The sequence below is a fragment of the Lingula anatina genome, chromosome 2, assembly GCF_051362555.1.
Source record: "Lingula anatina isolate TDL-2025a chromosome 2, LinAna3.0, whole genome shotgun sequence".
Taxonomy (NCBI): domain Eukaryota; kingdom Metazoa; phylum Brachiopoda; class Lingulata; order Lingulida; family Lingulidae; genus Lingula; species Lingula anatina.
Window position 1 is genome coordinate 15,124,117 of NC_141768.1, and position 21,328 is coordinate 15,145,444.

The 21,328-nt window shown below is 35.4% G+C and overlaps 3 protein-coding genes across 7 annotated transcripts; 1 reads left to right on the plus strand and 2 right to left on the minus strand.

The window, feature by feature from the left end:
* Positions 1-4,503: 4,503 nt before the first annotated feature.
* On the minus strand, positions 4,504-8,630 carry LOC106154545 (histone-arginine methyltransferase METTL23). 5 transcript variants are annotated; one of them, XR_015332800.1, is made up of 6 exons: positions 8,362-8,630; positions 7,535-7,639; positions 7,081-7,321; positions 6,840-6,901; positions 6,579-6,663; positions 6,221-6,386 (listed from the first exon to the last, which is right to left on the minus strand). XR_015332800.1 is itself a non-coding variant. In XM_013528923.2 (5 exons), exons 1-5 carry the CDS (start codon positions 8,455-8,457, stop codon positions 6,224-6,226), a joined length of 666 nt encoding a protein of 221 aa, XP_013384377.1. In that variant the 5' UTR covers positions 8,458-8,630; the 3' UTR covers positions 4,504-6,223. The 5 variants fall into 5 exon arrangements, 4 of the variants coding, with proteins under 4 accessions (XP_013384377.1, XP_013384375.1, XP_013384378.1 ...); XM_013528923.2 differs by lacking the exon at positions 6,840-6,901 and having other exon boundaries at positions 4,504-6,386; positions 7,559-7,639; XM_013528921.2 differs by lacking the exon at positions 6,840-6,901 and having other exon boundaries at positions 4,504-6,386.
* Positions 8,631-8,638: 8 nt separating this feature from the next.
* Positions 8,639-16,591, plus strand: LOC106154544 (uncharacterized). Its single transcript, XM_013528920.2, has 10 exons — positions 8,639-8,779; positions 10,535-10,672; positions 11,139-11,243; positions 11,387-11,457; positions 11,960-12,032; positions 12,284-12,382; positions 12,654-12,890; positions 13,282-13,402; positions 13,903-13,969; positions 14,176-16,591. Exons 1-10 carry the CDS (start codon positions 8,672-8,674, stop codon positions 15,620-15,622), a joined length of 2,466 nt encoding a protein of 821 aa, XP_013384374.1. The 5' UTR covers positions 8,639-8,671; the 3' UTR covers positions 15,623-16,591.
* An 82-nt stretch (positions 16,592-16,673) lies between these two features.
* Positions 16,674-21,055, minus strand: LOC106154546 (uncharacterized). The gene is made up of 5 exons (XM_013528925.2): positions 20,881-21,055; positions 20,523-20,558; positions 18,600-18,764; positions 18,180-18,322; positions 16,674-17,624 (listed from the first exon to the last, which is right to left on the minus strand). Exons 1-5 carry the CDS (start codon positions 20,960-20,962, stop codon positions 17,520-17,522), a joined length of 531 nt encoding a protein of 176 aa, XP_013384379.1. The 5' UTR covers positions 20,963-21,055; the 3' UTR covers positions 16,674-17,519.
* Between the last annotated feature and the right edge of the window lie 273 nt (positions 21,056-21,328).

Sequence of the window (21,328 nt, forward strand, 5' to 3'; positions counted from 1 at the left end):
AGGTGGGCTTCATCGAAGGTTAAAGATCCATAATCGCACTCAGTGTTTGGTGCACCTCACACTGGAAATATGATTTGATCCTTATTTCATTTTAACGATCGTTTGATGTATTCAAAGCTGACAGCATCCCGGACAACCGTCCATGTCAAAGTTTATTTTTTGACTTTTTTTGTCATACTTAAATGGATAATAGCTCTTCGCGTGAGATCCATATTTCACAGTAAATACCCTATAAACAACTCATAGAAATATATTAAATTCTATTTTATCACCAAAACGGTGGTTATTTTGGAAGCTGTGCTTGCCATCGGACCACGTGACCTCCATAGATGGCTACCCATGTAATAATCTATGAAGAGACTATTAAAAAAAAACAGGGTTTAAATTTGAATGTCGGAACGGATTCATTAACCGTTGGTAACTAAGTATTGGAAAATTGTCGTTTACCCTAGGAAAATCCATTTTTGGCCAAAATTAACAGTTGGCATCCTTTTAACAAACACAAATATTGCAGTCTTGTCCTAACAACTGCAAAGAGCTAGCAACAGGTTGACATACTGATATTTGCGAAACGCCATCTATTTATTTTTTAAATTTAGGATTCTTCAGGTAAGGTTCATCATTAACCTTACAGACTTCATTGTTCAACCGTAACTTTATCTTGCGATCATGACTAGGGTTAAAAACAGACAGAAAAGTTATTTGGATCCTTCATTTAGGCACATGTCAGCGGCAATCAAAGAGGCAATGGACTGTCCTTTCTAAAGGTAACAAGTCCACAATTTTGCAATCATATATATATATATATATATATATATATATATATATATATATATATATATATATATATATATATATATATATACTTTACTACTCAATGTGCCTATTCTAAAATCCTTTTTATTTATTTATTTATTTTTTTTCATCTTTATTGAGGACCAACGGCTTTGTCGACAAAGAACCATCTACTAGTATATTCTGCACATAAACGAACGTGTCTCATGAAGCGTTTACGGTGCCCTGGGTAAGGTGCCTCGACGCTGCCAATGATCGATGACCATTAAGCTGTATAAATACTCCTCACTTAAAGGATGGGAGATATGAGAAGGTCATTAATTCACGCCCTGTGTATCAAAGAACCAACGAAGAAGCTGAATAACGTTCAATTTTAAATGAGACAAAATCCTATTCAGAATTAGGAACCACTTTTCATGTGACAAAAGCCATTGGCATTTTATAAAACCGTTTTGCGTCCGACACACGTTCACAAACAAAGGTACGGTTGTTTTTTTTTTCACATCTAATAGCATCTTCACAGTTGGTAATATCATCATAGCTTCTCTATGCTAAATCCTGCTTTCTTTTTACGGGTCATAATGCCATTAATGATTGCAGTAATGGACCATATCGCACACAGGGAGAACGTTAAGTACAGTATGCTGCACTTAAAAGATTCAAATTATATCACCTTCTTTAGGACGAATGCGGTCCGGACACCAATTTCGATTGTAGACATTAGTTAAAATTGCTCAAGCCATTAAGCCAGTGAATATGATAGAACTTTGTTTTGTTGTGATTTCTTCGAATATGCTACACTTAAATGAAGCAAAAGTATCACCTTCCTTTGGACAGACAGAGCCAAAACATCGGCTTTAATTATTGACATTAATTAGAATCGTTAAGACATTGGGAATAACTGCACTTAATGATCTGTTGTAATATCGTCAAATGGTGTTTTTTCTCTCAAAGCCATATACTGAAACGTAAAATGCAGTTATCGTGTCCACGTTGTCTTCCTTCCTTTGAAGTCCCAGCTACACAAACAATAAAGTCTCTTAAATGTTTCTCAAACCATTTCCCGCAAGTTGTTTTCATAATTATAGTTACTCAAATGAAAAGGCATTCATTAATGTGCTATTATTTTAACAAGCGGCACGCAATTTCTGTTCTTAATAAGAGAGATATAGTTCATTTTCCAAGTTATTATCTTTGACCGCGATTCCATACACAGTCTCTAGCAAGGGTTACGCCATTACTCATAGCTGTATCTTTTCATTGGACTGTGTGAGGATTCAGACGTGCGCACGGTGCTTTCGCGAAAGATAACACAAGCTGTTTGAGACAGTGGTGTGTGGCCTTTTGAGCTGTCTGGGTCCTGCTTTTCCAATCAAAGCAGCAGTGCTGTTGAGTTTGTCAGGTAAAAGCCTGCGTCAGTAAAAAAAGGTCAAGTCACCTCTGAGGTTTTGCCAGAAACCGAGTAGTCTGCCAACACATATCTCTTTCAACGGCCGTCCTCGGCAGTTTTTTCAAAGGTCAAGACGAGGGTATTTAATAAATTTAATGTATCGCTGCCACTGCCTTTCCTCCTGCACTGTTTTATTAAAGAGATTAGAAACGAATGTGACATTGACAATAATATTATGGCACATGCGGCAAACGTAGTGGTGCACACGCACTACTACAAGCATACACCCTGTTATAACGCATCAATATACCAGAAAACCTGAAACATGATTTTCATGGCCACCAATGAATGTGTTAAGTAATTCCATATGGTTTACCTTGGCTAGAACCATGTTTTTACGACGTGCTTTTTCTAGCCTTCTACTCTTGCCAGCTTTAGTTTCAAAAAGACGTTACTACTCTAAAATCGCCGGGCATTGCTTAATATAGCCAAGGGCATGGTTTTTCTATTCCGAGGGGGCAAATATTTCCAACAAATGGGATAACAAAATAACCATACGGTCTTCGTGTCGGTGAAGTATATGTAATGTACCATCTTTTGTTTTACTCTCAGTTTTTTTAACGATCGCTAATGTATATAGAACAAAAACTTCATGGTGAAACTTCTAAATTGTTTGTATCATATGTGATGACATCGTGTATAGCCTATTCAAGACTGAACCCATTTCTGTTGGTTACCTGGCAATATAGGCTAAAGGGTTTGAATCACACGTACTAATGTCACACCAATGTCATGTCTTCGGCCTATAGGCTATTAAAGACTGGGCCCATCTCTGTCGGTTATACCTGACTGTAACGACTATAGACTCTAAAGGCTAAAGGTTATGTATAATATGTCATGGCATAGTGTATTCAAGACTGGACCCATCTATGTTGGTTACAGTGCCTGCTTTTGGTTTAAAAACAAAGAGCTCATTCAGACGCCTCCACACGCGCCATTGAACGGATTGAATCACTGAGGTTTAATTGCTAGACCCCTGCAAGGACGGCGCTTGTGGAGGCGGGAGACCACCAGCGGATTAGTCGGCTCTTCTTTCATGTAGGGTCCGCCATATTTAATCCGTGGATCAGAAATCCTCGGATCTTCTACTCTGAATGGGCTCAAAGTTAACACCCAAAAGTTGAGTGGAACAATACACAGCTGGTGGGACGTCAGATGTTATGCGGGAGATACTGTATACTTAATCGCACAGCTATTCCCGGCTAAATGATTTAATTACTTAGTTCTTAGCACAGCCAAGTTACGATGAGGTTTTTATCCGATTGCTAGACAGACTATATCTACTTAACCAAGATTTTGGCTTCTTGTGTATTTAAATTGGGTTTCTTTTTGTTTACTTTACTCCTGGAATTCTAAACCAGTTCCACCAGTAGGCCAAATTAAATTAAGGTGTAACATGAGCTGTGCATCATTATTTCTTGCTCTCAGTCACTATAATGTTTCTTCTGTCGAGTAAAAAAAAAGTGACGGAAATTTATGAAGAATAGGACAGAATATCTGGCTACTGTAAATTTCACCCGTCGACCATAACTATCATTTCGACGTTTTCGGGGCCGCGCCTGCAGACGTTTGTGAAATCCTCTTTTCTATAATGAGAGAAGTATTCTTTCGTATTATTTGTCATAACAGATCTATAAATGAACATTTAATGAACATTTTAGCCCTTTCTATGAGTAAATGTAGCACTTCCAATGACAAGTAGCCCAACAGTATTTCTGACTCCGAAGAAACAAAATGAGTTCGACGCTGTTCCACACCAAATCTACACCTTTATTTTCCCCAATCTTCTGCTAAATTCTATCCCTGGCCATGCCTGGCGTATTCCCAGGTGGACTATTTATCTCGTGTCTGCAGGAGCCAAAAGAGTATACTCTCACACACAGGAGCTCAAAAGTCATTTTGAATCATCTTGAGGAATTGGAAAATAAAGAAGCATCATGCAGCGAATTAAACTATTCCTTTTCAACCCAGATCCAATATATTGATTTGGGTCTTATTTAGTTTTAAGGAAAGGTGACACGAAATCATATTTCCTAGAAAAAGGTTTGAAAACATTTCAATCGAGTTATTTGAATTTCCAATAGTTATGGACAAATGGCAACGTCATCAAGAGTCTTGCTTATAGTGATGATTAATGTTATTTTTCTCCGTTTTGCGTTTCACCCTACAAACACAAAATGAAGACCATTGACCTCCTACATGTATGTCCATAAACCATCCATATGGGATTGACTAATAATGAAAATGCGATACTCCTGTAAAATGCCACATTATTTAATCAATCAATAACCTTCTTTACTACAAACCAGTACTGGAACACGTGCATGTTCACGTCATTCCCAAACGTTTACAGTTGAAGGGCAAACACTGTAATTGATAAGAAGCTATAAAAGATGTAAAACTACCCAACCCCCCACACATCCCCACACACGCACCCAATTATCAATCAATAATAAAACTACGAATATTCAAGCGTACTTTCAAGTGTTCCAACATATGAAAAACACATTCCGTCCCTTGATCCTTTTTCCTTATCAAAAGGATGATACGTTTTATCCTGAATATACAAACATTCAGCTTTTATTAAATGTTATCTGCAAAAATACATTTTGCTTTTTAAACAAACTTCAAAGGTGCTACTGGGCATGGCCAAGTTTTTCACTCCTGACATACATCTTTGTAATCAAACAGAAAATCAACAAATAAGCCGTCTTTACCCAGCTACCTAAACACTTCAGTTATTTTCAAACTATTTGAAGTTTACAGTATATGATAACAGAGACATTAACTTTAAAACTATCAGCAAAAATACAAAAACGGCAAGTAGTAGCTGTAGTCATGCATATACATGTGGTCTAAAGATGAATTCTAACAAGTCATTTTGTCTTTGTAATTCGATAGGGTGATGTAGACAACTTGAAATATGTTAAAATACTAGGCAAATTCATCATCAAGTCCATTAGCCAATAAAGATTCCCATAAAGAATCTGCATAATGCTAATGCATAGAAATCTGACAGTTAAACCAGACCAAAACCCCTGTATATGTCTTTAATACAGTCATCATAAATGTGATTGTAAATTTAAATTTTCCTTGAAAGAACCGACCATGTGAGGACTGCTCTGAATTATTTGATCTAGATGCTATGCTAGTTCTCAAGCTGGTTCAGATAAGGGGGTAACAAAAATCTGCTTTTTCAGGAAAAATACCCAGGCCTAGACATATTAGCACAGTTTGCCATTCTGAAAGACAAGACAAAAAAGTGTCAATTTTTTCAACAAATTAGCTTCTTCTTGTCCAAGCGAAATCCTTTACATCAGCTCCAAAGTGACCCTGATCACCTTTGAGCGTACTCAGAACAGATGATCCGCAGACTAACTGATCCGACAACTAAATATGACTTAAATAGTGATGCTGCTAATTCCCTGATGGTCTTCCCTCCTCTACAAGCACCATTAAATGGATTTGCAAATATTCACATTACAATGGGTGTGGAGGCCGGGATTAGCAGACCATTAGGGGATTAGCACATCACTTTTTAAGTGGGGTTGGTCATATTTAGTCGGTGGATCAGTTAGTCCTCGGGACATCTGTTCTGAATGCGTTCTTTGGCTCCACTCCCAAGTGTAAAGTGGCTCTATTCAGTAATTGCATGCTAGGATTACCTGTCAGTATCAGACATTAATTGCATTCTGCTGAAATGTCTCCTCAGCTGCAATCTGTTCACTTTATGACACTGAACATAACAACATTATTTTTATGTCACATAAATACTGGCTTGTGTTGTTGACAGATGCAAGGATGGACCACTTAAATACTCCTATTCACTCTTCTCTATGCTGTTTAAATGAGCTCAATCCACGCAATTTTGCTTGGATTTTACAAGAAGCCTTTGGACAGTCTCAGTCTCCTCTACTGCTTGACTGTACATAATTTCCATCAGATTTGGTGCTGATCCAATATCCTATGGATCTACAATCATCCTGGTTTTGTCTTTTTGAGGATTAACATATGTATTGTATGGTTGCCAGGCAATCCAGACTGGCCGATATCTGGGCTGTCAGCTTCAAAGGTACCCAGTGGAATGTGGGTGCACTCAAGCTGCCATCTTTGTAACAAGTGCTCAATGGAGCGATCAGCACTGCAAAACAAAGATGTTTTAGTTAAAAAACGGATCCCTTCGAAATGATTCCATGTTAAACCAGTTAAAGAATTGTTTAAATGCCACAAAATAATTTTTGTGTTTCAATGCACATGCATAAATAAATAACTTAATAATATACAGTTTTATCCACTTAATTTGATACAATCTACTGATCTGATATCCTAGTACCTCCTTTCTTGATAGGTGCACCATATTTCGGCTTCAGGATTTCTTTCCATAAGGAATGACATTGTCACAATAACATCTTCAAAATCTATTATATAAAATGCCAAACATTAATTAAAGAAGCAAAGGGGCAATTTCTTTAAAAACAAAATAAATGTATTCTATGACTGATAGCCATTAATAAATATGCAAAGCCTTTTCATTATCTGCAAAAATAAAATAACAAATAAATATAATGGCAAATGATGGTAATAAATGCCATACCATAGCAGAGAAAATCTCCAGACATGAAAAGTTTTTCCACTGTAGTGATGAAGGAAATGGTGCTATGAAATGACAAAATGAGTAAGATATGAAGAGTTTTGATTCATACATAAACATATGCTTTACAGTGATACTGCACCATATAACTCCATAACCAGGAATCATCAGAGGAACCTAGTGTATACTAGTACTTAAGTGTATATTTATATACACTCAGATAAATAAATCTTTCAGCACTTACCTTTGGTATCATAAAAGCAGTCTGAAGCTAGAACAATATCCACCTGCTTGAGCTGCAGCAAACTTGGACTGAACTGTCCCCAGGTAATTCCCACAATATGGACATTTTTAGCACCATTAGCATCCCTGCTCTTGGCACAGTTTTCTAAACAATTGGAAAATTCACTGTTGTCACTGAGAGTGACATCTGCTGCTCCACACAGTGCTGCCACTAGTCCAGGTAGTGCAGTCCCTGCACCTAACTGTAATGTTATAGTGGGTGTGATATAACAAGTAAAATGTAGATCTATGCTGCACATATATTTATTCTTGGTATACAGAATAATTTCTTCCTTACATGACAGCTGACTTCAAAATGCACATGTACTAGACAGGCGTACAATCCAGTGGCCTACATTCACAATATGCATTAAAAAAATAATCAAATTTTACAAATATGATTACAAAATAAATACCTCAAGTACAGACTTATTTTTCACCTTGCTTCTGTGAAACCATATATATTGTGCAAGTACTGGAGAACAGGGCCATACATACATGCCATAACTAGGATCTAAGACCTGAGGAGAAATATACCACAAACATCAAACAGAATTTTTAAATCCTAAAATTTTAAAAGTTCATCAGTGCCCTGAAATATTACTGATCAAAAACTGACGGAAAATTAAAAAATAATTGCATTAACTGTTATTTATTTATTTACAGGCTAAAAAAGAATATATTCTTTGTATGATTCTGATACATGTATGAGCCGGTATATCTCTAGCTAGGCTTGCATGTGCAGGAGTGTACAAAGATGAACCACAGTAATAATGCAAGTCTGTTGCAGTGTAAAGAATCAAGCATTCAGCACACGGCGGAGCACAGAATTCCACGCGTTACTACTTCTATTAATGGCCTCTGATAGGTTCTATATTTACAAATATAATACATATCAAAGACCGTAAACGGGAGTGCTAACACATGATGTACATGTACAGTACATGTACGGGGGCGTCTCGATAGTCCGAAGGTTCATTGGTCCGAAGGTTCATTGGTCCGAAAAGTGGTAACGTTTTTATCGATTTTTTAATCAAGGGTTCATTGGTCCGAAGGTTCTATAGTGAACATTCGGACCAATGAACCTTCGGACTATTGAACCTTCGGACTATCGCTACGGCCCCACATGTACTGTACCAGCAGATATTGTTTTACGTAAATAACTCCTTAGCAGCCCCAAATATTTGTTTACTTGAAGTAATAAACAATGAAAACATCAGTGACAAAGCTATTATTGATATACCTGCGGGATTTTAACGCTTAGCTGTTCTCTAGTGCGGATGTCTTGGAAGTGAAAAAGTTTCTCTTGTGCAAACTGCTCAACGCACATGTCAGCCATCGTTGATAAACACACTCAGCTGAGTCGCTTAGTGCAAATCAAAATATTTACAATTTTGTCATTCATTAAGTATTGCATCATATAATATGGTTATCAATTCAATTTTGGTCATAACTGTTCAATAATTTGACATATATAATCGTTAATTTGTGGAAAAATCCAAATAAAATACAGCCACGCGAAACGACCTTCACCTTGTGGCTTAATAACAATAATGGCGGAGGAAGTTCGGCTGGGCAGAACGTCAGCAAGAAATGCAAAGAAATATGAAGAAAAGAAGAGAATCCGGGTTAAGGAGGAATTGCAAGCAAGGGCCAAACAAGTAAGTGTGTAATTAGATACATAATGGTGCTTTCATTTCCTCAACAGCAAGAAAAATACTGATCAAAATATTGATTGCTGAAGAAAGTTACAGTATATTAGATAAATCCAGTTCGTCTTTCCCCGAATAAAAAAAATATAATATATCTCAGTTAAATGGATGTAAGTATCTTACTGGGTAAGTAATTCCCGTTTCCCACTTCAAAAACTGGGAATGACTCCAAAGGTTATTGCAAATATGACTCGATACTAAAGACGGACCAAAATGGCCACCGTTAATCTGACCGGGGTCCGCCATATAGATAAACGTCCCAATAAAACATTCGTCCCGATAGATACGTCTCTATACATACACGTCTCAATAGATTTACGTCTCGTTAAATTTACGTTCCGATAGATCCACCAACAGATTCCTATAAACCCACGTATCTTTAGATCCAGGTACCGCTAGATCCATCTATCTGACATCCTAATCGGCTAAAAGGCCGATATCAACTTGTGATACAGGTATGAGGCTTTCGAGTGATAGTCTGGCTGCGAATACTGATCCACTTAGTGATCTGACTTAATTACAACCTGATATTTATCATTCATTCATTTTTTTATGTATTTATATATTTATTAGGTGTTCAAACAAGACATACATGTACTGAGTACGTTCGCGTCTACACGTCTATCACACTCTAAAGTTCGGGAACGCGTCGTAAACATGAAACAGAACACATTTTAAGTGTGCAAATGTTACATTTTGAGAACGCTTTAAACAGTGTTCTGGCGCCAGAACACTGAGCGTTGTGAAATATAGAACACATTTTTTTTTTTTTTTTTTTTTTTTGTTTTGTTTAGAACACATTTACATGTAAATTCAGAACACTTTACGTGTTCGAATGTTACATTTTGAGAACGCTTTAAACAGTGTTCTGACGCTAGAACAGTAAGCGTTGTGAAATATAGAACACATTTTTGTTCTTTTTATGTTCTTTCACTGAGTATTGTGTGAAAACGATCTAGTAGAATAATTTATTGCTGAAAGGATTAATATGTGTACTGTCGTTTTAAAGAAGTGCATTTTATGTACTGAGTAGTATACCAACCATTTTGAGCAAAAGCATACCTGTAATGGATCTATCGGTATTTGGATCTCAAAATACGTGGATCTATAGGTATGTGGATTTAAAGGACGTCGGTTTATGAGGACGTCGTATCTATAGGAACGCAAATATATAGGACAGCAGTAAAAAATCGGATCTATCGGTATTTAAATCTAAAAAGACGTTTTTTCAGTTTTTCCTTTATGTATCTAGCGGTAACGGGATTATAGGGACGTGTAATATTTTGGGACTAAATTTTATCCGTACGTACCCATCTGACCGACGTTACGTTTGTCGTAAGATATGATACGATATGATATGATATGATATGATTTGTTAGATATTTCAACTGTAACTTATACATATAAATAGCTATAAAACAAAATAAATATATGGAAAATACAAGAAAATAAAAAATTATTTCCATCGTGGTCCATAGTGTTGTAGGTATTGATGTGAGGCTCTTATTTAGTAATAATGTGATCGTACAAATATAACATTTACCAGATTTATTACTCAAGAATATTACAAGAAGTTGTCTGTAAATGGGATATTTAATTATGTATATCATGCTTAAACAAACAATGGCAGGATATTAGTTTGATCAATCTATGTAGACCAGTAGTTACAATTGGAATGAGACCTAAATGTTGCTTTTATTTAAGATTGCTGAAATATTAAAGAAAGATGAAAGTGTAAGGACTCCAGAAGAAGATGAGGTTTTACAGCAGTCTCCAGATGTTGTGGCAGATGTGGAGAGAAGAGCAAAACACAGGAACAAGGTCAAAGAGAGGTTGATGGAGGTAAAAAAAACTGTGAATGCAAGTAAAGCATACAATTGTCAGCTTTTTTTGTATAGTTAACTATAAGCGTTGTCTTATATTATAAAGTTTTAATCAACATGTGCAGGAATCATGATATCTGTATTGATCAAAGTAAGAAAAAATATCATATAAATATATGTAAACATTTTTATCTTGATTTTTCCAACAGACCCCTGCTTTTAAATTTTACTTCAAATTAAATTTTTTTAAAACTTATTGTGAAACAAATATTCTTAATTGGATGTTTTGAAGTTTGTCCCCTTAAATGTGAAAGAAATCCATGCACTTCTTTTTTGTTATCTTTGTCTTTGTTAATACTATCATTTCTCAAGATTTTTGCTTGTAGACTTACTGTGACACTTGGGCTTTATAAGGTTATCCATTTCTTACTTAAAAATTGAGATTGATGTGCTTTTTGTGTCTTATCCAGCATTTTATTTTCCAGATTGAAGACTCCACAGAAGAACTAGAATCAAAGTGTGACAAACTAGCAGAGGCCATTAGACAAGCCAAACACCTTGTGATATACACTGGAGCTGGCATAAGCACAGTGAGTTGTTTTAAGAGACAGAATTTGCTGATCTATGTAATGAAACAAAAATATGTTTCTCTTTTATATATGAAGCATAGGGTCTATAAGTATGACACAAAAACCATATTACAATGACTAAATTGTTATTTTTGTTTCCTTAGGCTGCCTCAATACCAGACTATAGGGGACCAAATGGGGTGTGGACCTTATTACAGCAGGGAAAAGAAATAAAGTATGTTGTCATGCATATTTTAACAAATGTAGAAAATGCACTAATTCTTTTTTCTCTTGAATTTTTCTTGATTGAACAACTTTCGGCTAGTTAGAAAAAGGATACACATTATTTTAGACTACATTAATCCATATGATTTTAATTCACTGTCAAAATATTTTATCTGTAGTATATTTTTTATAACTGTTCATGTTATAGGTACTAATCCCTTTTCTTCATGACATGCACATGATACCTATTAACACTGTCCCATTTGATTTGAATTGTCTTTAATCATTGGTATGGTCTAAACACATGTTAAATCTGAAAGTAAGCTTGATGGGGATATGATGTCCAAACTTTGTCTCTTTTTTTTTTCTTTTACTATCTGTCTATATGACAAACATGTAAGCAAGATTGCTTTTAAACAGAATTTTTGGTGGGGTTGTTTGTAAGGCTAAGTTAATGGCCTGATGTTTAGATTGCTTTCTTTACTATTTTCACCTGGTGATTGTGTTTTTAGGCCTCAGGACCTAAGTGATGCAGATCCTACCATTACACACATGAGTATAGCTCAGTTGTATGAGGAAGGTTTTGTGAGTATAACAGACTTATTTTATCTCTTTGCAAATGATTTTTAGTGACATAAACAGGTACATATACTAACCATCAATATAAGTCCATATTTATAATTGTTTTAATGTAGGATTGTGTACAAATATGATCATAACATTTGCTATAGAAAGTTCTTAGTTCTGCAGTGTTTGAGAGTGGCTATAAAATTTTCACTGATTTGTCATATCCATCCTGTGCACAGATGAATTAGTTGATATTTTTTCCTTTGCAGGTAAAATATGTTGTATCTCAAAACTGTGATGGGCTTCACCTAAGGAGTGGCCTTCCTAGAGATGCATTATCAGAAGTACATGGCAACATGTATATAGAGGTATGTCAAGAGAAGGCATTGGTATTGTCCTGGCACAAGCAGTTTGAATAACCAGTGACAACTTACCCAGTTTCCTCTGGCATAATATGTTTCAACTGCTGTAAATCTTTTCAATTAGTGTTTTTTTCATTTGTATACTATACAAAAGATAAAGCCCATAAAGATATTATATATTGTCTAGATCTCATGTACATTTGTGATTTTCATGACTTACATGTGGGTATGAGAGCAGTGATGGGTGCTCATGGTTATATTGGTTATTGTATCCCAGGCCTGCAGTTCCTGTGTTGCGAACAGGGAATATATTCGCCTGTTCGATGTAACTGAGAAGACTGCAGTCAGGAAACACAAGACTGGCCGCTTCTGTCATACATGTGGAAATGCGCTGAAGGATACAATAGTACACTTTGGAGAAAAGGGTGGGCTAAATTCCCCATATAACTGGCAGCTGGCTGTGGATCAGGTTGAAGAGTGTGATATGGTGCTGTGCCTGGGAACAAGTCTTAAAGTAAGTTCTTTTTCAGAAATTTTGAAGATAAAGATCATAGTGTTAAATAATTTGCAGACAGTATCGAGCAGATGTGACAGTGCTACTTGCATATGCATTTATTGGTGCCTTGTGAATAATTCCTCTTTAAGATTGTCTTCAATTCAAAATATTTAATAGTTTTTTTCTTTTTCAGCTGTTAAATATGTGATTTTATTGGCTCACAGCAGTGTTTTATGTCATTATTGATCTCTGATAAATATTAGTATGAACACTTATTATGGACTGCATACTTTCATACCCATATACATATTTAGCAGTTTAAATATCTATGTTATGCCATAATCATTGGATCTGCCATTTACTGTGTAATTACTGATAATTATCTTGCAAACTTTTTCTATGATGTTAGGTTTTGAGGAAGTACCCTTGCTTGTGGAACATGCACAAATCTCCAGGGAAAAGGCCCAAGCTTTGTATAGTTAACCTACAGTGGACACCTAAAGACGATATGGCTACAATAAAGATAAATGGTATGCTCCGCTTAACTGTTACAATAGCTATGTTTAATAATACCCACATATATTAAGTTTAGGGGATAAATCGTCATCTTAAAATTGGACAGGGAAGGTTGGTATGTTAAAAATGGGTTGTGGCGCAAACTACCTTTACAATTTCAAATGGATTTGAATGAAACTTGATGCACTATATAGTGGAGGTGCCTCATGTTTTTGCACAGTGTGTAGAGCCAGGCAGTGTCATGAAAATCATATCTTCCTTTGGTCATGGTCTGTTGAAAAAATAGATCAGCTACTGGTCTGCAATTTTCTCTTTGACAAAATGGTCTGCAAATTCTGTAGTCACTTTCCAGAACTGCCCAGTAAGTGATAAAATAGAAACGTTAAGGAACAAGTATTCTATGAACCTATTGTTTTAGGGAAAGCAATGGAAAATGTGTTTTCAAAATGTATGACTTATAGGGTAAGTTTTTTCTTTTACTATTTTGCTAATTGGATTTAATGCTTTTTTTCAGGAAAATGTGACAAGGTCATGCATTTGGTAATGGAGAAGTTAGGAATTTCTATACCAGTTTACCAAAGGTATTACACGTTTGGTATTCCTTAGCTTAACAGGTATCCTTAATACATCGTCTAAGGACGGAACTTATTTAATTTATGATTTCTTTTCCCATAAACTTGAGGTATTTTTTGGTTATATCTATTTTTAGAAAATTAAATGCATGGTCAAGTCTACTGCAAAATACTCCTTAAGTTCTTGCAAATAAGCCATTTTTATTTTACTTCAGAGAAAATGACCCTATTTTCCACATGGCAACTAAATTAAAATTAGAGGAAGTTGAAACCACCAGCAAGAAAATATTACCAGTCCCTGTGGGGCTACGAAGTAAAGATTTCTCATTGAGGAAAATCAGGAGTAGGCTTGAAAGAGGAGAACAAGATAAGATCAGTTCTTCTGAACAGGCCAAAAATTCCTCACAGTTTGTTAAGACAGAGGCTTGGAGAAACCCTACCAGTCCAATAAAATGGGATAAAGAAAACAGCAAAAATGATTGTGTAACCCTAGAGGATAATGGCAGCAACTGTGATGTACTCAGGAATATGCTCAAACAGCCACCCAAGTTTCTTAACTCAGTATTACACAATTGCATACCTGACCTGGACTGTGGGCACACTTCTTTGAATAAACATGTCCTATCAGCTTCAGAAAGACAACTCCACATGTCACCATTTTCCTGGCATCTTGCTCAATCAGCGGTGCATTGTAAAGGTATCCGAAGTACAAATGCTGCAGAAGCAATAATGCAAGATCATCAGTATTCTGCAAAGTCCAGCAAAATGCCCCATCTTGCTGGTATGTTAAAAACAAAGTTTTTTCCTATGCAAACTTTCTATGATAAAGCAAACATATTTCAGGTGAAACGGAGCCATGGATCTGGTGTGACAAAGGACCCGGGTTATGACTTAGGCTTTAACCAAACACAAAATAAGAATTTTCAGGGATTTCACTCAAATTTAATTATCTCTACAGAAACAAAAGATTTCAGTAAGTCACCAGTTGATCTCTTCAGTAGGCCTCTTTCAGCTGCATATAGCAGTGAACCACAGCAGCAGTGCACAAAACGGGGAACAAAAAGTGAAAGTGGATTCTCTTCATCAGCTGCCACATCTGGAAGTTCATCTGCACCGGCAGCAGCACTAGCAGCACCAAACTTTATGCTGGCAACGGCCAATTCATATCTCTTTTCATCAAATCTCTATGCAACTAAGTCAGGGAATGAGACAGTAAAGAGCACAAGTCCAAAGTTTTTACACCCTCAGCATGAAGTCAATCAAGGGAAAGTCTCTCAGCCTTCTTCATCACCTCATGTGTTCAATTCCAATACATCATCTTCATCATCCTCTTTTTATAAAGTGCAATATGGATTCAGTGTTGAAAACCACAATATCCGGGGAGAACCTCAGTTACTACCTCTGGACCTGAGTAAAAGTGCAAGTGTACAAACTGTGTTGCCCAAGCAGGTAAATAATGTGTTTTCTCAGGAAAGTGGCATAGGATCATTCAATCAAAATGCAGATACACAATCTCAGGATGAAGAGGATGCTTCACTTATTACTGACAGTCCAGAAAAAGTTGAAGTTTCTTCTCTAAAGCGCCCCATTTCAGTGACTACACCCGGTTGGTTTGGAAAAGGACTAAATGTTAGAAAGGTGAAAAAAAGAAGGTTGACTTGATACACTGGATGCCAAACTACTTGTGATGCCGTAGTTTTTATGGGAACTGGGTATATTTTCTCTTTTTAGAAAACCTTATCAAGTTTAATTTTTGACCGGGTTAGATGGCTACTGAATTAATCACATTTCTGTGATAATTATGGCCAGTGTGGAAACATTGTTTGAGCTGAAGCTTGCTGTGCACCTGTATATATTTTGAGTCAAGATCAAATTGGATTGCTGTCACGACTAACATGTTTGCTGTTATTATAATAGATGTACAGCTTATAGAAGATCCTTTGTTGACTTTATTCTTATGTTATATTTCTAAATTTCACTCGAGCCTTCTAGGCATTCTTAATTGAGCAATGTGCACAATGGAGTTTCTCAAGTTGAAAAAGATTTACTTCATATGGGACTAACAGAAAATGAATGTTTAGAAAAACCATGGGGGTCTTGTGGTTATAGTATTGTTAATTTTCATGCTAGTTCAATTTCTGGCATGATGCAATTAATTTTACTGAAATGTGAAATAGCTTCGTTATGATAATTCAGTTTTTCATTTGTTCATTTCATTTTTTTCATGGAAGTGGTTATTGAGCATAAACTGATATTTTATAGGTTGTGGAGTTACAAAATTTTTTATCCTGATTTTTTTTTCTCTATGGCTTCTTAATTTGAAATATGAGTTTGTAAAGTGTTTGTTAAAAAAAAAGGGAAGGTATTTAAACATCATGGCAATTCCAATGCAGAAAAATCTCTTCTTGCTTCCAAATGTGTGGGTATTGTAATAATAGTACAAAATGACTCTTGTCATGTTGATCAGATAATCATTTCCTTCTTTGGTTTGCTCCTTTATAATTCTGTGTGAAGTAGAGCGGTTGTTTCTTTTTTAGTCTGTACTTTTGTTCTACACAGATGCACAAGTTTTTGGTAATGTATATGCATATTGTTACAAAGGTCTGACAATAAAATTTCTAATGGGAAAAATTTTGCTTTTTTGTATTTTAAAAGAATACTTTCATCATTTCTATCACTGTTTTTATTCAGGCAACAAGACTTGCATCAGAGATTTAAGTACAAATCTGTTTATTGATAATGACTACACAAAATGCCTTTGCTTAATGAAAATCTGTAATTAGGGGCTCGTAACTCCATAACAAAAACTTTTAAACCAAAATGACAGCATGGGATTATATCCTTTATACTTGTGGTCAACTATGCCTATTTTCGTGATAAAATCTTGTTCAGGGTTGAAGTTACACCCCATACAGATTGCTATCAAGCTTGTTAAAACTGGCACAGTATTTCATTCAAATTAACTAAGGGAGTGGGGTTTACAACCTGAGATCTGGGGATGTTTAAGGTTGAATACTACCAGGAAAAAGGCTAGATTAAAAAGTGTTTGAATGCATTTTGGCTTATAGTTTAAACAAATTTTCAGGACATACTTCTTTGTAAAATGAGCCCTTGGACTCTTGTGTTTTCAAAATAACACCACTCAGTGCAAATCTTTTCAATAACAACAAGTGCCAAAAAGAAAAACTCATGCTGACCAAAACTGATAAAAATCACAACCTCAGTGCATTTTAACCAAGATAGAAAAAAAAGAAAACTGACACAAACTTCAGTATCATTCCTACGTCTCTAGTTTAAAATAAGTTGCTTTCAAAAAAGTTACAGACTATTCATTGCATACAAAGATGACCAGAAGTCTTTCACCTGAATCACAGATGGAATGTGGACAGCAATCTCAAAAATTCTTATAAAAACTTTGTAACGATACAAAAAAACACAGCTGACATGAAGACTGTTCATCTGTAAATACTACAGGTTTCAAACATGTAAAACTTTCAGCAATAAAAATATTAAGTTTAAAAAAGGCAAGTGTTAATGCTCTTATAAATTTATATAAAGATCACAATTCTTCATTGTGAGCCACTGGATTCACCAATTTCACTTTTTCCACCTTTAAAAGTTCTTGAATCTGATCCACCATTTTTTCCACATCCAGTTCCTGTTCCTGAAACAAAGCATTTAAAGGTATAATAACTCTTCGTTTCGGCCAAAAAATGAATTTTCCTGGAGTAAACAACAATTTTCCCATACTTACCAATGGTAAATGAATCCATTTTTACATTCAAAGTTAGTCCCTGTTTTTTTTCTAAAAAGTTTGGTTTTTTGTTAAAATCTCTTAAGAGATTTTAACAGAGTATAGCCATCAATGGAGGTCACGTGGTCTAAAGACAAGCTCAGATATCAGAAAAAATAGCTATAACTGCCGTTTTTGTGGTAAAACAGAATATATTACATTTCTATGAGTTAATCACAATGTTTTTATTGTGAAATATAGATCTCATACGAAGAGTTATTATCCCTTTAACAATTATATCACAATGCAGTTGAAAGAGTTAATGTGGTGAGACAGAAGTGATACTGTGTAACTATTAGTTTAATATATACTGTTCACTGTGAGAATTGTTCAAGGTGCAAAAAATTATAGGAGCAAATTTAGATTTGTAAGATAAAAAGATAAACACCTCAAATATTTACATTAACACAGTCACATTTTGATTACCTTCTCCTCGGCTGGTTTTGTTGGACATGCTTTAGAAATTTGCTCACAAATTCTTATAAAAAGTTCCTTCAATGTCAATTTTGTTTTTCTTTGCTCACTGTAGCTTTCACGAAAGAGAACTTCTATATGCCCCCCATGTTGGTCTTAAAGAGAAAAAAAAACAAAACAAAAGCAATATGATGTGTGTGCATACTAAGTAACAATAAAATAAAAGATATATGACAAGAATTTTCGAATAATATAATTATCCAAGCTTCCTCCTAAACTAGGCTTAGACATACTTTTAAACCAAGACTAACTAAACAGAACAATCCACTGCTCTCATCCCAAACATCTAAAAAAGGGGATAACTGCATTTAAAGTTGAAGCCTACATAATGATATAAATATAAACAACTGTTCTCTCTTGTCCTTTGCTCACCAAGTAGATGTTTACATCCTTTCACCAGGTCTTGAAGTTTGGAATCATCTTTTGCATCCTCAAAATATGGCTTAAAAGTTTTCTCTTTACAAACTGAAGCAACTGTTTCGTGTACACTTTCTGCTATATTTTTCTTAGAAGGCTTCATCAATATTCTTTCTATTTCTGAAAATGACAAAATATTAAAAGGGTTAACAACTCTTCATATGAGATTCAAACTTCCACAATATATACATATTGCAAACAACACACAGAAAAATAATAAAATCCATTTTACCACCAAATTGGCAGTCATCACAATTATTCTGAAATCTGTGCTTGCCATCAGACAACATATGGGCCTTCAAAGATGGCTACCCTGCATAATAATCTCTGAAAAATAATCGACTAACTTTGAATGTGAAAAGAAATTTCTTAACCACTGGAAAATATGGGAAAATTATTGTTTACCTCGGGAAAATCCATTTTATGGCACTTTTCCTCCCAAAATGAAAAGTTATTATCCCTTCAAGTTAAGAAAAACATTTTCAATTAAGGGAGTTAAAGCTGGTAGCCAAAATTAGGCAAAAAAAGACTCTATAAAACAGGTATGTTGTTATCATAGGTTTTGCGGTGAAAGTACTCTTTTTGGTTTCTTGATGTGGATATATAAGAAAATGAAAGATTTCATGTGATGTGAAATAATGATGAGTATATATATAGTTCTGTGTGTGTGTGTGTGTGTGTGTGTGTGTGTGTGTGTGTGTGTGTAGGCATATATATATATATATATATATATATATATATATATATATATATATATATATATATATATAACCCTAATGTGGTGGGCATAGATTCTCTGTAACACATAATCACTACTATCAGTTTCTTTTATGACTCAAGCAAAGTCCATGTGCAGTGCCAAAGGATCAATCAAATATGATATTACAAAAATAGCTTGAAAACTGCACCTTTTCAAATTTCTGGATGTAAATTCAACTAATTTTTTCTGTCCCTCCAATTTATAAAAGTACATCAAATGATGCAGTAATCTATGACACAATACATGTATGTCTGCGCATGCAAAAGCTATGTATATAACCATTCAAACGAGAGTTGGTGAGAATGACTGACAGCCACACATGTATTAGCACAGACAGAAAGGGTTACATCCCTATACGTCCCCGCATGGATACTCCCCTGCATCGGTACATCCCTGCACCAATACTCCCCTACACCGATACTCCCCCTCAGTATCGATGCAGGAAAGCAATGATGTGGGGGGAGTAAAGATTCGCCTACATCAGTAATTTTACTGGGGATGTATCGATGTGGGGATCTATCGGTATGGGATCGTATCGATGCGCATGGGGGAGTTTCGACATAACCCCACAGAAAGAAGGCAGAAAATACCTTCTCAAATATAATTTTTCGGGAAAGAGGGAAATATAAAAAATTCTCTCTGGTATTTCTTTTAACTTATATGCTGTTTGAAACAATATGGTGTCATTTGATTGGGTTTGGTGGCAATGATTTGACAGGTGAACTCACTTCAAAAGCATCTTTAAATATGGCACCATAAATCTTTGTTAAAATAAATGCAACCAAAAAATTGAACTGATCTTGAACAATATAGTCAGGGGCGGATCCAGAGCTATTTACTGACAGTCTTCCAAATTATCTTTGTTGATTCATCCTCCAATTTTGATCGTCTTCCAACAGAAAAAAATTAGATACCCGTCAATGTAAACTTGAAAATCTGACCGTCTTCCAGAAGACCCAGAAGACGGCCTAAATCCGCCCCTGATAGTTACAAACAGCTAATGTAAAATACAGTTAATAAAATGTTCTATTTTACTTCAGAAAATAACATATGCTTTCAGTCAATACAGATAAAGATACTGGGACATGGCAGAATATATAGAGAACAATATATCTCACCTGTGATAGTGGATTCACATGCAGCACAGTACACATCTGAAGATAAATATAAGAACAAGTAAATAATAATAATAATAATAATAAATATTTTTGAAAATTCATAAAACAACACATCTTAAAGTACTGCAAAGAAAATAAATAAATAAATAGAAGCATTCAATTTACGATCAGCTAGCTGGTATCTGAAATGCACAGCAGTCTGCTGTAGGCACTGGTCCTATGCCCGGAGTATACCGTACCACGGTCTTTACGGTTATACCCCATGCAGAATTACTTGTATTTACTATTTAGCAGGATGGTAGAATAGAAGCTAATGCAGACAACAAACAAAATTTCACGTTTCATTTTATTTACTTACCTTGGGCCGATGTTCTGGCAAATACATGGTTAGCTAATCCTATCAAAAATATGAATAAAGTCAGGAAGTTTTCCATTCCCATTTTGCCTGATCGGTGGCTGTGCGATGCCGAATCTTCCAAGTTCTTCTTTGTTTTCTACAAACCCAGAATATACTTCCGGAAAAAACAAACTTTCCCCACCTTTAATGATTATGCGTTTTCACACCATCTAAACCTCAGCTAGAATAAGACGACTCCCGTTTACGCCATAACATTTTTGCATAATCATCAAAACTAGCAAATTATTCTTTAGTCGCTTCTGCAGATTATAAATGAACCATATGATGCTGCCTCGCTTTAGGAGAAACCGGCAATCTAGGTCAGAAACGGCAAATCAGGACACATGCAATTCAGGACAGTTGTTAATAGATGGCGCAGCACTAGAATATAGAGGACATTGTGCTTTTC

Bases quoted from the DNA above. Each gene is read 5' to 3' on its own strand.
- LOC106154546 (XM_013528925.2), bottom strand. From the start codon at position 20,962: ATGGGAATGGAAAACTTCCTGACTTTATTCATATTTTTGATAGGATTA. The intron at 18,323-18,599 runs GTGAGCAAAGGA...TTTCTCTTTAAG, and splicing joins AGGATGTAAACATCTACTTG to ACCAACATGGGGGGCATATA. The intron at 17,625-18,179 runs GTAATCAAAATG...GCTTTGTTTCAG, and splicing joins CAAAACCAGCCGAGGAGAAG to GAACAGGAACTGGATGTGGA.
- LOC106154544 (XM_013528920.2), top strand. From the start codon at position 8,672: ATGGCGGAGGAAGTTCGGCTGGGCAGAACGTCAGCAAGAAATGCAAAG. The intron at 11,458-11,959 runs GTATGTTGTCAT...TTGTGTTTTTAG, and splicing joins CAGCAGGGAAAAGAAATAAA to GCCTCAGGACCTAAGTGATG. The intron at 12,891-13,281 runs GTAAGTTCTTTT...CTATGATGTTAG, and splicing joins GCCTGGGAACAAGTCTTAAA to GTTTTGAGGAAGTACCCTTG.
- LOC106154545 (XM_013528921.2), bottom strand. From the start codon at position 8,457: ATGGCTGACATGTGCGTTGAGCAGTTTGCACAAGAGAAACTTTTTCAC. The intron at 7,640-8,361 runs GTATATCAATAA...ATTTCTCCTCAG, and splicing joins TAAGCGTTAAAATCCCGCAG to GTCTTAGATCCTAGTTATGG. The intron at 6,664-7,080 runs GTAAGTGCTGAA...TTTATATAATAG, and splicing joins CTGCTTTTATGATACCAAAG to ATTTTGAAGATGTTATTGTG.